The 16,548-nt window shown below is 52.9% G+C and overlaps 6 protein-coding genes across 6 annotated transcripts; 4 read left to right on the top strand and 2 right to left on the bottom strand.

The window, feature by feature from the left end:
* Positions 1 to 263: 263 nt before the first annotated feature.
* VPS21 (Vacuolar protein sorting-associated protein 21) lies at positions 264 to 1,697 on the bottom strand. The gene is made up of 3 exons (XM_062893879.1): positions 1,186 to 1,697; positions 1,033 to 1,096; positions 264 to 976 (listed from the first exon to the last, which is right to left on the bottom strand). The coding sequence occupies exons 1-3, from the start codon at positions 1,258 to 1,260 to the stop codon at positions 420 to 422; spliced, it is 696 nt and encodes a 231-aa protein (XP_062739728.1). The 5' UTR covers positions 1,261 to 1,697; the 3' UTR covers positions 264 to 419.
* A 581-nt stretch (positions 1,698 to 2,278) lies between these two features.
* kri1 (Kinetochore protein Spc24) lies at positions 2,279 to 4,381 on the top strand (the record flags this gene model as incomplete). The annotated part of the gene is made up of 1 exon (XM_062893878.1): positions 2,279 to 4,381. The coding sequence occupies one exon, from the start codon at positions 2,279 to 2,281 to the stop codon at positions 4,379 to 4,381; it is 2,103 nt and encodes a 700-aa protein (XP_062739727.1).
* Positions 4,382 to 7,529: 3,148 nt separating this feature from the next.
* On the top strand, positions 7,530 to 7,955 carry QC762_710316 (uncharacterized protein; the record flags this gene model as incomplete). The annotated part of the gene is made up of 2 exons (XM_062893877.1): positions 7,530 to 7,619; positions 7,698 to 7,955. 2 exons carry the CDS (start codon positions 7,530 to 7,532, stop codon positions 7,953 to 7,955), a joined length of 348 nt encoding a protein of 115 aa, XP_062739726.1.
* A 1,753-nt stretch (positions 7,956 to 9,708) lies between these two features.
* QC762_710310 (uncharacterized protein) lies at positions 9,709 to 13,115 on the top strand (the record flags this gene model as incomplete). The annotated part of the gene is made up of 2 exons (XM_062893876.1): positions 9,709 to 10,826; positions 10,880 to 13,115. The coding sequence occupies 2 exons, from the start codon at positions 9,709 to 9,711 to the stop codon at positions 13,113 to 13,115; spliced, it is 3,354 nt and encodes a 1,117-aa protein (XP_062739725.1).
* A 907-nt stretch (positions 13,116 to 14,022) lies between these two features.
* Positions 14,023 to 16,438, top strand: QC762_0113240 (uncharacterized protein; the record flags this gene model as incomplete). Its single annotated transcript, XM_062884329.1, has 3 exons — positions 14,023 to 14,817; positions 15,463 to 16,328; positions 16,380 to 16,438. The coding sequence occupies exons 2-3, from the start codon at positions 16,148 to 16,150 to the stop codon at positions 16,436 to 16,438; spliced, it is 240 nt and encodes a 79-aa protein (XP_062739723.1). The 5' UTR covers positions 14,023 to 14,817; positions 15,463 to 16,147.
* On the bottom strand, positions 15,022 to 16,266 carry QC762_0113250 (uncharacterized protein; the record flags this gene model as incomplete). Its single annotated transcript, XM_062884330.1, has 1 exon — positions 15,022 to 16,266. The coding sequence occupies one exon, from the start codon at positions 16,264 to 16,266 to the stop codon at positions 15,022 to 15,024; it is 1,245 nt and encodes a 414-aa protein (XP_062739724.1).
* Positions 16,439 to 16,548: the final 110 nt, after the last annotated feature.

Raw genomic sequence — 16,548 nt, 5'->3', positions numbered from 1 at the left:
CTGTTTTGCTTCTGCCACATTCAAGACTGCGCGTATGTGGCTTCCTGTGAGGCATTCATGAGTGGCACCAGCAAGGACACTCTGAGGTCCAACCGTTGAGGCATGGGAATCCGCCTCGAAAGAAAATATACTTTACAAAGGCTGGTTCAACATGAGATTGATTCAAGTCTTGATGATTTTGTGACGATATGTTCACTCTTGTCAAAAGATACGGACATCACAGGGTATCGAGTCCCTCAAACACCAAGACACCATACAGGAACGCAATGGCATTAAAAACGACAGAAAACACCTAAACCACTATTTACTCCTGCCCAAATGAGAAACCAGACACTCCTGTACCCATAAAATGCAAATCCCGTCGCAGCCCTCTCCCATCCACCAAAAGAAAGCCCTCCACTCCACATCCCAGCCCATCATCAACAAGCACATCCCTCCTTGGCATTTGGATCCCGAGGACCATTGAGGTTGACCCTCTGCTCCTCCGTACGAGCAGCCGCAGAAGAGGCACCAGGACCCCGAGCTGTCTTGAGCGATGTCTCAGGGATGGCATTTGCAATAGCCGTGAACACCTCAGTGACGTTGTAGCCCGTCTTGGCACTGGTCTCGAAGAAAAGAAGCCCCTCCTCCTCAGCATACGACTTGGCCTCCTCTGTCGTCACCTTTCTGGCATCCTCTCCATCACCAGCACCAGCCCCTTCCCCGTCTCCACCAGCACTATCGTTTGTGAGATCGAGCTTGTTGCCGACAAGAGCAATGACAATACCGGGCGAGGCCTGCCGTTGCAGCTCGGCAACCCAGTGTTTCGCCTTTATCAACGAGGTGGGCTTCGTCAGGTCGTAGACCACAAGCGCTGCCTGGGCGTTGCGGTAGTACATGGGGGCGAGAGAGGCGAATCTTTCCTGGCCGGCGGTATCCCAGATCTCGAACTTGATGGTGCGTGTGGGTAGATTGCATTTTTGAGTCAGGAAGGCAGCTATTTGAGAAGGAGTCAGTATTGCAAACATCAGAGTGTACCCCGAATCAACATACCTCCTATTGTTGGCTCCTTGTTCTCTTGGAAATCGTTATTGACGAACCGCAGAACGAGAGATGACTGGAACAGGTCTTGTTAGCAGTCGTACGATGGAGATGGAGCGGGAGGGGTAAACATTGACGGTGTTTAGAGGCAGCAAAGAGACGTACTTTTCCCACAGCAGCTTCACCGAGCAGCACCAGCTTGACGCTGCTGCTTGGTTTGGGAGCACCTGAGTCGGCCATTCTGGGATATTGCAGCGGGAGAGAGATCGGAACACCGGTCGGCGAGGGCTTCAGCAAGCAAAAAAAGACAAAAGCAGGGCAGAGCGAGAAGAGAAGAAATGGCAGATCCTCTTGGTGATGGCAAGATGCGTATGTGGACTTGCAAAGTGTTGCGTGGTGTTGGCTTCGATGCTGGAATCGAAGTGACGTGATAGGTAGACAGCGTTCGGGAACAAGGATGCATGCGACGACGGCGGCGGCGATGCATGGGCAATGGGAGTTCCGAGCCAACTCCAAATCAGGCTTAGTGTCAAGGCGATTGCGCCCCAACAGTGCACGTGCCACATTGGCACCAAGAGGCAAGACAGCTTCAGGATGAAATGGAATTTGACTGCAAGTAGCTTAAACAGGTACATTTTCCAAAGCTGAAGAACCAGAACATATTGTCAGAGAGTTCCAGTGTCTTTTCTACATTGCCATCCAATCTATAGAGATACCTGGAGAAGTGATTTATAGCTGAAGGCTTAGGTAACAACTAACAACACATGAAGATCTAGGCAGCTGCCAACCCTGTGTACTTTTGAGAATAACCTGGAAGTTATACGCGTGTCATGACGTCCCATGTCAGGTAGATATGAAATGAAGAGTCTGTTTTTCCTATTTCCAAGCCGTAGCAGTCCAAATAGCATCCCAGGATGGTGTGAGAAAGACACGGGAGCTGCCAGGACATCCACTCCTCATCCTCTATCCTCTACCAATATCTTGCCAATTCCATTCCCATAATATTATGCTGTAAAATCATATGTACATATCATCCATCATCGAAACTCTTCTTGGAGTCAGTGTCAGTGTAAGTGACCCCGCCACTGGTGGAGCTTTGTCTTCTGATCGTTACATGTGGTCTGTGCATGAGCCCATCTCCACTTCTAAGTAGCCCCACTAAAAAGTTCAACACCGGTGTTTGCAGCTCCCTCTTCCTTCTCCAAAATTTTTCCTTTTTTCGAATTGGCCGCCCAAAGATTGCAAGGTTGACCCAAAAATGGCCTCAGCTTCTGCGAAAACCGCCCGGAGCGGCGACAAGATTGTCCCCAAGAAGCAGTCCCTTTTCGATGACTCTGCCTCCAGCAGCGAAGATGACCAGGAAGATGGCGGCGTTACTCTCGGTGGCCAGACACCCGGCCTCAACATCAACGAGGAATACGCCCGCCGCTTCGAGCACAACAAGAAGAGAGAGGAGCTTCACCGCCTGCAGGAAAAGTACGGCGCCGGCGAGGAGTCCGAGTCCTCTTCTGACGACGAATCCGAGGACGACGAAGCCGCCTTGATCACCGAGGACTTGGACGCCGAAATCTCAGCCACGCTCGCCGCTATCAAGAACAAGGATCCGCGCATTTATGATAAGGAAGCCGTCTTCTACAAGCCTTTCGACCCTACCACAGATGTGAAGAAGGACGATGAGGAAAAGAAGGAAAAGCCCATGTTCCTCCGCGACTACCACCGCGAGCGCTACATGGCTGGCGACGTCGGCGCAGACGATGATGCCACCGCCGCCGACCCCAACGTTCCCAGGACCTACGTCCAGGAGCAGGCCGAACTCAAGAATGCCATCATGGCCGAAATCAACAACGCCGCCGGCGCCGACGACGAGGAATGGAGCGACGACGACGCCTTTATCAAGCCCGTCAAAAAGGCCGAACCCGCCCCTGCTGCCAACGGCGTCCACCCTTCCAGAGCCGCCGTCGTCGAGGTGACGGAGCTTGATGTGAAGAACGCCGACAAGAACCCGGAGGAGTTTCTGTCCAAGTTCATGGCTTCCAAGGCGTGGGCGCCTGACCACAAGTGGCAAGCATTTGACTCTGACGAAGAGGATGCCGAGGACGATATTGCTGACGAGTTCGAGCATGCCTATAATATGCGATTCGAAGACCCCACCAAGAGCAATGAGGTCCTGAAGACGTACTCGAGAAACCTGGCCAATGCGCGCTCCGCTCGCAAGGAGGAGCTGACTGGACGTAAAAAGCTGAGAGCTCTCGAGAAGGAGAGGAAGGAGGCTGAGAAGAAGGAGAGGGAGGCGGAAAGAGCGAGGCTCAGGAGGCTCAAGGTGGACGAGGCGTCTGAGAGGTTAAAGAAGATTAAGCAGGCGGCGGGCATGAGCGGCAAGCAGCTTACGGATGAGGAGTGGGTTGAGTTCTTGGATAAGGCATGGGAGGATGACGACTGGGAGGAGGAAATGAAGAAGCGGTTCAATGATGACTACTACAATGAGGTCGACGACATGGTCCTCGACAGCGAGGAGGAGGAAGCCTCTGGCAGCGAGGACGAAGACGGCAAGAAGAAAAAGAATTCCAAGAAGCCCAAGAAGCCCAAATGGGACGACGATATCGACATCAAGGACATCATCCCTGACTTCAAGGAAGACGAGGAAGAAGCACCCGCTATTGCCCTTTCCGACCTCGAGGCTGATCAGCCTGCCCCTTCAGTTGAGGGTTCCGACTCTGATGATTCAGACGACTCTGACCGCCCAGCCAAGAAGCGCAAGACCACCAAGGATCTCAAGAAGGAAAAGGCGGCAGCCAAGAAACAAGCCAGGGCCGAGCTTGCCAAGATTGAAGCCTTGGTCGACACCAAGATGGAGATTGACCAGCCCCGCGCGCTGGAGAAGAAGGGCAAGGAACAGTTCACCTTCAAGTACCGCGAGACCTCCCCCACATCATTCGGTCTCACGGCCCGTGATATCCTTCTGGCGCCCTCGGACGCGGCGCTGAATGAGTTTGCGGGGTTGAAGAAGCTGGCCTCGTTTAGGGACGCGGAGAAGAAGAAGAAGGACAAGAAGAAGCTGGGGAAGAAGGCGAGGTTGAGACAGTGGAGGAGGGATACTTTTGGGAAGGAGTTTGAGGAGTCGGGGCCGACGTATGGGTTTGAGAAGCTGTTGGATGAGGGGAAGGGTAAGAAGAAGGAGAAGGGGAGTGGGGCTAATTCGGTTAGGGTTGAGAAGAGGGAGAAGAAGAAGGAGGGTGGAGAGGAGAAGGAGCAGGAGAAGAAGGTGGCGGTGGATGGGATTGTGGAGGGGGAGAGGAAAAAGAAGAGGAAGAGGTCGAAGAAGGGGAAGGCTGCTGGGGGTGATGGTGAGGGTGACGAGTAAGGGTGTAGGAGGGAAGATGTGATTTTGTGCATATAGCGAATGGACGTTTAATTGCTTGGTGGCTTTTTCATAAGGCTTTCTTTTGTATGGATTTGCTTGTGTATATAGAGGAGAAGACTGGTATTGGACTCGGTGTTGAGATTTAAACCACCGGGAGGTGTTTGTTGCCCTTGTGCAGTTATTTATTCAGAAACTGGACTGCCACCCCCAACAATTCATATCACTTTGCCAACAATACCTATCAAGTCAGCTACCTAGGGTATTGGCCTCTTGGCTCTGCCAACCTGCTACATATATAGTTCACAGCTTGCACGCTTCTACGTATAAGAAAGCTGTCCGGTTAAACATTGTCTTTCAAGAACACTCTGGTTGCTTTTGTTGATATCCCTCGCTACATTTCAACTCCATTTCAAGCACAAGTGGTCAAAGGCAAATACTGTTTTTGAGCAGCAACTAACTGCCTTCAAAATTCGCATTCTTATTTTCCTAGCTTGGTTTGGGCTTGGAATGGGAAGGCTTGGTCGTGATAATCCCAAGGTTGGTAAGTCATGATAGGCCTAAATTGATAGGTATCTATCTAGGATGGGACATCTTGATCAAAGCCTCGAGTTCGGTGGTGGGGATGGAACGGGAGCATGCGATTGCAGAACCTGGGAGCTGTGAGGAAGAAGGGTCGAAATAAAAAGGCCCAGAAAAAAATGAAGAGCGTTGGGCTTTGATTTTTGGGAATGACCACGAGCAATCGATAGAGTATTTGCTTGTAGGTTGGTATGGAACTTGATCTCTCGGTCTGTAGAGTGCAATGGCTATGTGGCCATACCCAAGGACTCAGGGATTTTATGACAGCTGTATCCACACTGTCAGAACCATTCCCTGGCCTCCTACACACCGGAGTTGCAATTCTTTTCACATGTAGTCTTCTCAAATCGGATGAACCGGGACCGACTACACTGTCAGTGATGCCTTGCACCCCGCCCGGAAACCCAAATCGGGCTTCTACCTCGTCCCAATCGACTCTATTCAAGCCATCAAATCAAGCATGATGGTCCGTGAGACCAAGGAATAACACCCTACCTGTCCTGTCCCCCATGTCTTTCCTTGACCGCCAGGGTGCCTACCGCGATCTTGATGAATGTAAACCAAAAAGAATTGTCAAGCGGGAAAGGCATCAAGCGAACTTCTCCATCAGAGGGAAAGCAATCATGATCGGTACGATGAACCGAGCCGAAGTTGCCCCCGAAATACAACCTCTAAATACCCGATTGGTTGGGAGTCAACACAACGGCAAGCCAAGACCTTTCTGTAAGTGTATGTATGTACCAAGATGTAAGTCGGGCAGGTAGAGAAGAAGAAGAAAGGAAATGAAGGGAGTGCTTGTTTTTCATATATGCGTGGCGCTGAAGAGATTACCTCAGGGACGATCAAATTTGGGTTGATTGGTGATGCTAGTGGTTTTTGTGTTCGGTGAGGGAAGAGGTAAAGGCTTAGAATTGTACAACGGTTGCCCTAGATGTGAAATGAGTCCTTTGAAACAGCCTGTTCGAATTTACCCCGTTTTCTCTTCATCAAAATACTTCCGCCCGCCCCCAGATTTCATGACTGGATAGGAAGGAGCCTTTGCCAGCCGAGCTATGTCGAAGGACTATTCTAGTCAGCCATCCACCACAACTCTGTCACGGTTGAACCCGCCGTTGTCTAAAGCTGCGGGATAAACTCCGCCAAAGTGGTGTGTTTCTGACGTGTAGTGTGAGCAACGATCCAGGCTGGCGGAGAGCAGCAGCACACATCAAGACGAAGGCCTGCATCGTCCTGAAGCAAAGAGCCGTAAGCGGACCATCCGAGGTTCCGATTGGATCTTGGAGAGGCAGAGATTGAAGGCAGACACGGCGTAGCATGCGTGCGATTCCTGGTCGTGCTGCAAGTGGATGCAGAGGTAACCCCGACGTTTCAATCCAGACCTCTACAGAGCATTCCCCTCGTGACTATAACTGACCAAGCGCAACATTTCCCAAAGGGGGCAGACGGGACCGCGAGGAAACACGATCATCGCTGGGGCCGTTGAAACTAATATGCAGATCCCGTGCCCACGAGCATATAATGCTGTGTGATAACGTCCACACACCACGCAGACGACTCACTTGTTGGAAGCGCCCTTTGATGACGGGCAATATTCGAGGTCGCAATGATGAACAGAGTCATCACCATGAAGCTCAACCTTGGGTTGGATGACAGGTTGGCCACTTGGCATCTGCGAGGACGATGAGAAACGCAACGCTGTTCTTGTGAGCTTGGTAGGTCGCTAAGACCAAACCTGAACGCTAGGCGGCCGGTTTGATCCTGGATTTGAGGTGGTAACGGTCCGGAAGAGGGAGACGGTGGCTCTGGGGTAGTAGTCATGGAGGTGGAGGAAGGCTATGAGCTGCACTGCGGATAATTGTCGGTTTGACAAGCCAATATAGCAAATGCCAATTCGGAAGCTGGAGGAAAAAGGACGGATCGAATCGAGCCGTGTAACCCCCCTCCATGTTTCCCGCTTCCCCAGCTTGGACGGCTGGGCTCGCTCTTGACTGCTGCAGTCATGCCTGTTGTAGCACGAGCAATGCTGACATTTGGGGTGACTGTAAAGATAGCTACAGTGAATAGCCCAGCTGGTGGCGATCCCGCGCGATCCGAAGCGTGTTGGAAGGCAGAGAGGGATTTGTTGGCTGCCATTTATTTCGTAGGTGGTGTGTTGCTGTAACTTAAAATCGATATTATATGTTGAGAGGGCTGTGACCATCTTACCTCGAGATACATGGCTCCTACGAGAGTTGGTGGCGACCCAATATGGGCCAGGCTTCTCGCATCAGCATCGACCTGCAAGAGAAGGCACCGAAGCTTCCTTTATTGTTTCTTATGCCTACGGAGAATTCATGGCGGCACGAGACGAGAAAACCGCCGAAGGGGTGACTAGTTCCGCTCAGAGTGAGAGAGTGTATATCGTTGTCGATGTCCACGTAAGTATTGAATATGGACTCGTAGTCGACGATGCAGGTCCACCAAATATTGACGATGATCCTTTCCAAGCTTGTGATCTTGGGCAGATCTGACAGACTGACACTGACAGGAGCAAGAGGTTGATTTTGGGCCTTGCTCCAAGTGGGGTTGGATGGAGCGCCACAAAATTGGCAAGGTCACGCCCACACGCCGCCTTCCCACGAGTTCAGCAAGGGTTTGTGGAACATTGTTTCCGTCAACCGTAGCTGTCACTCGCTCGCTGTGTTACAGAAGGTGGTATTCTCCTTTTTGCTCGTTCGCTCTGACATTGAGCTAACAGAACACATTGTGCGGCCTGGAGCTATCCTCGAGAAAAAAGCAAGGGAAACTGGGCATCACCGGAGTTTCTGCCACCCGCCAAGACACGGCGGTCATCAACGGAGACGAGTCAAGACGCTTCGGCCCCAGCTGGTCCCGGCTTTCTGGGCGCGACGGGACTCGCTGTTTGCTCGGGGCTTGGTCGACCGAACCCTGCTCCGAACCCCGCAACATTACCCGTCTTCCGGCCCATCCCTGCCACTCCCCACAAACGTCTTGATGCCTCTGGGTTGTGACAGAGATAGAGACGGCCTGTACGACGAAAGGGAGCAGGTCTGTATCGACAGAATCCGGGGATAATATAGAATAGGCACACATCGCTGATAAGCCCAATCGACGGCACCAGCCAAGCACCCCGGTCATGCTGTACATCCTATATTGCCTGGCGGCGTATTCTCGGAATTTTGCCATGGCAGGCTGGCGGATGGATCAAGATGACAGGCCCTCGCTCATACAATTATATCCGCGCGCTGAAAGCTGTTGCTCCCACCACCCCTCCGACACCGACTCGACAGACGAACGAACCGGTTCCTGGCCCTCCCACCCCCATCTCAGTTCGTTTTGCCCGCTCTATGTATCATAACAGGGGATAAGAATATCTACACACACCACCTACAGTACATCCCCGGACGAAGGAGCGGGCGCCCGTGCGCGGCGTAGGTAGTGCCTAGCCTGGAACCAGTCCACTCGCGAGAGCTCTGTGAGCATCCATGATACTGCTTGGTGTGGTGGCTTGCTTCAGCTGCAAGGAAGAACGTGTGTCTCTTGTGCATGCAGGAGGGGTGGTAGGTGGCCCGCCTCGACCTTGTCTGCTGTGAGGTACGAGAGTTCCCCATGCTCTCGTCTTGATATGACGGAAAATGAGGGGAGAGGGCGCTTGATAGGTGCCATTAGAGAGCCAGCCGGCCCGCCGTGGGCTTTACGACATCCTTTGGACCAGCCTGTCACCCTGTCTCCGCGATCAATCTATTTGCCCCATCTTTTCCTTGATGCTCCCCCCATACTCTCCATCCTCTCTCTGGCCTCCCCGTATATTGACTTGCAGGCCCCTGTTTCCCTGTTCCCCACGTCGTCACATTCTCAACAAGACCGAATCCGACTGCGACTAGGCCGGCTCAAGCACCCAATTGCAGACCAGACAAAACAAAAAGGACATAACGGCCTATTCGGTATTACGAGGTGGCTCCCTGCCTGTCCTCCTTGCCCTGGGCGGTCTAGCTTCTGGATCGTCCACACGCAAGAAAACCGAAACAGCATGTTACCCCACTGGACAGCCGCCGAAAACGCTTCTCTTCGCTAGTTCCGCCAGACCCTTCTCTTGCTGATCCACCAAGCCGGCCTTGGAGACGCCTGTGGTTGGGAAACGCCAAACGCCAAAAGACTCGAACCCCGGTTGCTGTCGCCTGTCGCCTCCCCCTTCTGCCAGCTTCTCGGAGTTGTCTTTTTCCACTACTTTTCTCTCTATCCTGCTGACTCCCCTCGACGGCCCGTACGAACGACCGCGACGACCTTTTGCATCACCTCTACCTTACCTTGCTACTCGAGAACACACGGCCGATCGCATACCAAGAAATCGACAAGACAGTCAAGGCCGGGAAACACTCCGGGTATTACGCTTCGACAATTCGCATCCTGGAAAGCGCTTTGTCGGAAATCCTCAGGGGACATGTCGATGTCAGGTAGTAGCTCGTGACACCACACCACCGCCCCCTATACCATGCGATATTCCTGTGCACCACTACAAATCATCGTCGCCGTCCCAGATATTCCCAAGTGAAGTGAAGGAGAGCAAAGTTGGGGTTTGGTCTGGTCGTATAGTAGGAGTTTCGCAAACTAGCTACGGAGTACCGAGTCTTTTTGACGGTATCTCGCTTGACCGTTGCTACCGTTACTTGCCCAGTGGAGGGTACCTACTAGGTCACATACCCACCTGTATTTTGCACGAGCCCAAGAGTGCCATCCATCCTTTCGCCATGTCGCTGGAGCTCGATTTCTCGCCCTCGGCGGACAACACGGACGGTCACCACGCGCAACCTGAATCATCCGCTGCTCTGCAAGCCCTCAAGCTGGAGTCATCCAATGACGGGATGGGAACCATTACGGCAGCAACCCACGATCTTGTAGATGCGACCCATTTTGGCGACTTTCAGTTCTCCTATCAAGACGACTCACCGATGGCTGGTCTAGCTCCAAACTTTGACGATCACACTCCAGACGTGTTTGCGCATTCCCATCCACCTTCGGTAACCTCGATGCATGACCAACAGAACCAGGCCACCTCCATCACTGTCCAGACCTCTTACAGCGACACCAATGGCCGGCGGCAAGAGAGCATGGACACATCCGAGAATGGCAGCCCCGACAGCAACCAGAACGGCGGCAATTCCTTGGAGGAGCCAATGTCGGACGAGTTTGGTCTTGCCACTGGAGGCTTGGGGGATGGGACAGACATGGGTGGAAAATCAAAGGGTGATAAGACAGATGCGACACCGGCATGGAGCGAGCTGAAGACGAAGGCGGGCAAGGAGCGCAAGAGATTGCCCCTGGCCTGCATCGCGTGTCGGCGCAAGAAGATTAGATGCTCGGGAGAGAAGCCAGCATGTAAGCACTGTCTACGGTCTCGCATTCCATGTGTCTACAAGGTGACAGCGCGCAAGGCGGCGCCGAGGACTGATTATATGGCCATGCTGGATAAGCGGTTGAAGAGAATGGAGGAGCGCATCATCAAAGTGGTGCCAAAATCAGAGCAGGATTCTATGGCGGCGTCGGTGACCAGAGCGGTTGTCAAGCCGGCTATTCCAGGGACTCTCACCAGCACCAAGGGCGCGGCGAAGAAGCGCGGTGCTGATGAAGCTTTCGGACCAGACTTGGACAATTGGGCTCGTGGCACATCAAGATCCAAGCTGGATGGACCTCACAAGCCTTCAACGATGTTGGTTCAAGAGGCGGAGGAATCGAAGCTGTTGCTCGAGGGCGGCGATGCTCTGCCATCAAAGGAGATCCAGGAGCACTTGGCCGAGGTGTTTTTTGAGAACATTTACGGCCAAGCTTATCACATCCTTCATAAACCAAGCTTTATGAGAAAACTCAAGTAAGTCGGCTCGCAGCTGATCTGTGAGTTTCATTATTGACTGTTCGAAACAGGGCCGGCGCTTTACCTCCAGTGTTGATCCTCTCGGTATGCGCCATTGCTGCACGCTTTTCCAACCACCCAAAGCTAGCCACGAACCCGAATTTCCTTCGTGGAGAGGAATGGGCTTCGACGGCCCGCGATATTCTCACCAAGCGATACGAATGGCCAAATATCACGATTTTGACCTGTCTTCTGATTCTGGGTCTGCACGAGTTCGGCACATGCCATGGTGGACGGAGTTGGTCTTTGGGAGGACAGGCCATCCGGATGGCTTTTGCGCTTCAGCTTCACAAGGATCTCGAGCACGACCCCCTCCGGATGACGGGAAAGACACAGCTGAGCTTTATCGATCGAGAAATCCGGAGACGAACGATGTGGGCGTGCTTCTTGATGGACCGTTTCAACTCATCAGGAACCGATCGGCCATGTTTCATCAGAGAGGAAACCCTCAAGATCCCACTGCCCATCAAGGAAAAAAACTTTCAGTACGACATGCCCGGGCCGACCGAGACGCTCAGTGGGCAAGTTCTAGAGCCCACGACCGAGGGTCAAGCGACCGAGGCCAAGGACAATATGGGCGTGGCAGCCTGGATGATCAAGGCCATCGCTTTATGGGGGCGCATCATCGGGTACCTCAACCAGGGCGGAAAGGAGTTAGATCCTCACCCCATGTGGAGTCCGGAATCCGAATACGCGAAACTACTCAAGCAGACCGAAGACTTTGAGCTGCCGGAGTCTTTGGCTTACACACCAGAAAACCTTCACTTGCATGAGACAGACAACATGGCCAACCAGTTTCTGTTTCTGCACATCTCGGTCCAGCAAAACATTCTGTTTATGAACCGGTTCGCCGTCTCATCGCCAAACGGTCAGTCACAACAGGACGTGCCGAAGGCGTTCGTCACCAAGGCAGGCGCAAAGGCATTCGCCGCCGCGAACCGGATATCAGAACTACTCAAGGATGCCGAGTCACATTTCATCACGGCACCCTTCACAGGATACTGTGCCTTCTTGTCTAGCACAGTCCACATCTTTGGCATCTTCTCGGGCAACCCCTCGATGGAGGCAACCTCGAAGCGCAACCTCGCCACCAACGTCAAGTTCCTCTCCAAGATGAGACGGTACTGGGGCATGTTCCACTGGATGTCGGAAAACCTCCGCGAACAGTACCGCACCTGCGCTGACGCAGCCAGGCAAGGCAACCCAGCCCAGGAAAACGCCGCCTCGCCCATATTCCAATACGGCGACTGGTTCGACCGTTATCCTCACGGCGTCTCTCAGTCCGACTTCCTCGACCCGGCCACGTACAAGAAGAAGGAAAAGGGCGAGGACGCGGTGCTAGAACAGAAACCAGAACTGCACACAGTCGAAGAGTTTTTTACCACGCTCTCTCCGCAAAGTGGCGAACATGCTGGTGGTCCGAATGGCATCTCCCGCCCCGGCCAGCACCTCAAACGGAAATCCATCGTTAGAAAGGCTTCCACTGCTGGCGGCTCCCAGCGAGGTGCCAACGACCAGGTTTTATCACCGTTGCAAACCGACTTTGCCCGCGCCCAACAACATCATCATCATCATCAACAAGGCGCGGCTGAGCAGATGCATGCTGCTGCGAGGCTTCATCAACGGTCTTTCTCTGCCAATGCGGGTGTTGGTCCGCAGTCTAGTGGTCCCAGCCCGTTCAACCCCTTGACAATAACGAACGCGTCGGCGTATCATGCCTTGTCGCCTGTCTCCCCGGTGGCGGTCTCACATTTGTCGCATCATCACCCTCATCATCCGCACAATTCGTTTTTCCCCCCGGATCCGTTTGCCTTGGGCGCGTTGGGGGCTCATGGGCTGCCGGGGCTGGATAGGCAGTTGGTGTTTGGGGCGTATGGGAATGGGGTTGAGCATCATCCGCTCGCGTCGGGTCTGGCGGGGTGGGCGGCGCAGGATCATGATGGGACTGGGGGTGGGAGAGGGGGTGGTGGTGATGGGGGAGGGGGGAGACATCATGGTGGTGGTGGTGGTGGTGGTGGTGGTGGTGGGAGGGGGGGACATACTGCTCAGCAGGACGCTGCGCTGCATGCTGCTTTTGGGGCGGAGCCGAGTTCGGCCTGGTTTATGCCTTTTAATATGGAGCCGCCTGAGATTGGGGGGCCGGGGGATGGGCTAGGGGGTGGGGTTTTGGGTGGGCAGGGGGGGGTGGGAGGGGGGATGGATGCTTTTGGGAGTATGTTTGGGATGGGGGGGATGCATCATCATTAGGGGGATGGGGGGATAAGGGGGGTGTGTTAGTATGAGATGGGAGGGGGTTTCTTTGGTGTGTGGTATATTTGAGTGTGTGTGTGTGTGTGTGTCTGTGTGTGTGCGTATATTTCGCTTTTTTTGATCAATTTTCTGGATCGCATCTTTTAGCAGGCGGGTTATTGGAAAGGAAGAAGGTTATTGGGATTTGGATCAGGAAAGGGTATGGATCTGGAAAAGGAAAGGGGGGAGTTAGCTTTTTGGAGGGTTCAAAGAGGGCGGGAAATACCAGTCGTGATGACAACGTTTGATATTGAGGATGAGATGGGGAGATGGGGTGGTGTGTATCTACAGTGTGGTCTGGCTGGTAGGGATTGGTGTACACATTAGGGTTGCGTATCCGCGTGAATGTGTGTGTGTGTGTGTGCGTATGGGCAGCTATCTGAGAGATGTGCTTGGTTTCGAAAGTTGATATAGTCACTTTTTCCTTGAGAGATACCAAATTCCATTTTTGTCCCTACCTAAGCGTGGGCATGCATTGTGCCTGGCTTTGAAGATGTGTATCTGAGTTGGGAGTGGTGACTTCATCTCAGGGGATGGTTGCGGACATCAGTCTACATTATGTATATATCCTGCTGAGGTTTACTTGATCCCGTGTCGCGATTACTCCTGAACAAAAGGTAAGGGTGCTACCCTCTCGGTCAAACCTATCAAACCACCAAGAAGATAATGATTTTGACAGCTTTTGGCTCGGTGTGTGCTTTAGTATGGTCAGGGTTTGGTTTGATTTGTAGCCAGCCTCGCTTGGTTGTAATCATTTCCCCGAGATCTGTTCGCCCCACGGACAAACATCTCTTTCGTGTTGTTGCTTTCCACAACTGCGCAAAGCCTACTTCTAGAATAAATAGGTAGCTTTACCGGGCATGACAGACGAAGTAAGGTAGGTAAATCGTCTGAATACTAATTATTCAAACAGAAGCTCGGCTCGTACTACCTGCCTCCTCCCGTCGACTAGGCGTTCTTCTCTCTACAGCCTACAAGTCGATTGGATGGTTTTGGAGGTTGTAGGCTAACACAAACTGTCAGGCATCATGCATTTAAAAAAGAGATGCAGAGCAAACAGTGGGGATTGACTGAACTGCTCGAGGGTTTTTGCACCCATTGACTGGGCAATGATATATACCTGGAAGGGCTCGACCCCGAGGTTTGGCATCCTCATTCATTTCCCTCAACTCCCCTCTCTTGACAGCAACAACCGCACTCTACCCTCAGTGTACTTTCTCAATGCTTGAGGTACCAGTCCCGAATTACACCTACAACACCTTGAACAGACACACATATCAAACCACTTTACTTCCAACCCAAAAGGAACTTACCACCCAGCTACCCATCATGCCCAACCCCACAAACCCTTCCACTCCCGGGGGAAGGGAGAATATACGGGAGTTTGGTTCTTTAGTTACTTAGGGGTCTGGTGGTGACTGAAAGGGCAGTGACTATGTTTTGGGGAGGCAGCTTGACATAGAGAGGGATGAGGGTGGCAATTGTAGGAGTTATGATGGAGGCTTATTGCTGGTGGGCAAGATGTGCTCGACTCGGCCGCTGGTGATATTGGGAGTTTTTGGTTCTGATTTTGGGTAAATGGAGTTTTCCGGTTGTATATGGTTGGGTGTTGAGGATTTTTTCGAAGCGAAAAGGTCCGGGATGAAGGATGTACATTTGTGTATGAATATGGTTGTTTTTTCTTTTTTTCTTATGTGTTCTTCCGTGGCTCTTTCCCTTCTCAAATGTTCCCAAGAGTGTCAAGTCCATTGCACCTTCCCTTCTCAGGTTGCTCTTCCCCAATGCCTTATCGCGCCTTCCTGAAATAGGTATACAAAGGTACAGCTGGAGGCAATTGCTACCCGGCGAATCCAGTCAGCTGATCTCAGGGTTTCTCCAAGTTCAAAATCTTGATCGCATTCTCCTCCAACACCATCCTCGCCTCCTTGCTCCCCTCCCCCAGCCCCTTATTCACAGCCTCAGTATTCATCACCACACTCCCCCATTCCTCCTCCCCTTCCTCTAACGGTGGGAAGAAGGGATGATCAGTCCCAAACATCAGCCTCTCCACCCCTCTCTCCCCCGACGCCTGAATCGCCGCTTTCAGTCCAACCTCCCCATACACCACCGCATCCAGATACACCTGACTGTTCAACACCTCCCATATCGACCTTTTGATCTTCCCACGCCCTTCCTTCTCCTTCTTGTGCAAATACCCATCATGCCGAATGCAACTCTCAATCCTCGCCGCCAAAAACGGCAACGTCCCACCCCCATGCGCCAGAATGACTTTTAGCTTGGGAAACTTGTCAAACATGCCCGACAGATACATCCTCGACACCGCCACCGTCGTCTCCATCGGGAACCCTAACGCCAACGATAACACATGCCCGTACTCCCCCTTCTCCGCCCTCTCTCCAAACACCTGATTTGGCAACCCATAATGCGGGTGGAGAAATATTGGCAGGTCATCTTCCTCCAACATTTCAAAAACGTCCTCCATGTCCGGATCATCGAGACCTTTTCCCAGCCCATTGGTGCCGATGATGACACCTCGGCAGTGTTTGAATTTCATCTTCATGGAGAGAACCAATGGGAGTGCACACAAGGTGTTTTCGGGGTGGAGGGGGAGGACGCCGAAAAAGTAGAGCCGGCCGGGGTGTTGATTGCACATGACTTCGAACTCGACGTTGATTCTGAGAGCGGGTTCCAAGAGGGATGAGGGGTCGGGGGAGGTGGAGAGGAACTCGAGCCAGGGGTTGGCGAGGGAGAGGACCGAGATGGAGATGTTGTGCTTGTCCATGAAGGCGATCTTGGCGTCGAGGGAGGTGTAGGCTTCTGTCAGGGGGCGTCCTGGAGGGTGGGATGGGGAAGGGTTGGAAAGGAGGGGGACCTCAGAGGGGAGGAGGACGAGGCGAGGTTCAGGGTGGCCAGGGAAGGACCGGATGAGGGGAATGGTGTTGCGGGATTCGAGAAGCTTGATGTAGGAGGCGGGGTACATATGGGTGTGGATGTCGACGATGTTGGGCTTGTTGGTCTGGGGATCTGTTGTTTCGACTGCGGGGGCGGTTGGGTTGGAGGGTTCCCCCTGTGCGGGTTGCTGGGGCTTCTTCTTCTTGCTGGAAGGCATTTTGGGTGGCTTGTTGGGGGTGAAGCTTGAGGGTGTGAAGGAGATGTGGTTGAAAGAAAAAGGTTTGGGAAGATGAAGTATGCTATGTAAGGCAAGTTGACTGATGTGAGTAGCGAACGAGGGGTGCTTGCTGCAAGCCAAGACGGGATATGGGAGAGCTCCTGCTGTGTAAGTCAACGTCTATCACCCCACATTCCCACCTTGAGTGCCCGCGCTGTTATCGTTGTCGAACAGGGGGCATGTTAGTCTTATCATTGACTACCACTGTCTGCATATGACCGT

This window comes from Podospora pseudocomata, chromosome 7, assembly GCF_035222375.1.
Source record: "Podospora pseudocomata strain CBS 415.72m chromosome 7, whole genome shotgun sequence".
Classification (NCBI taxonomy): Eukaryota; Fungi; Ascomycota; class Sordariomycetes; order Sordariales; family Podosporaceae; genus Podospora; species Podospora pseudocomata.
This window is presented reverse-complemented; position numbering and strand designations above follow the sequence as displayed.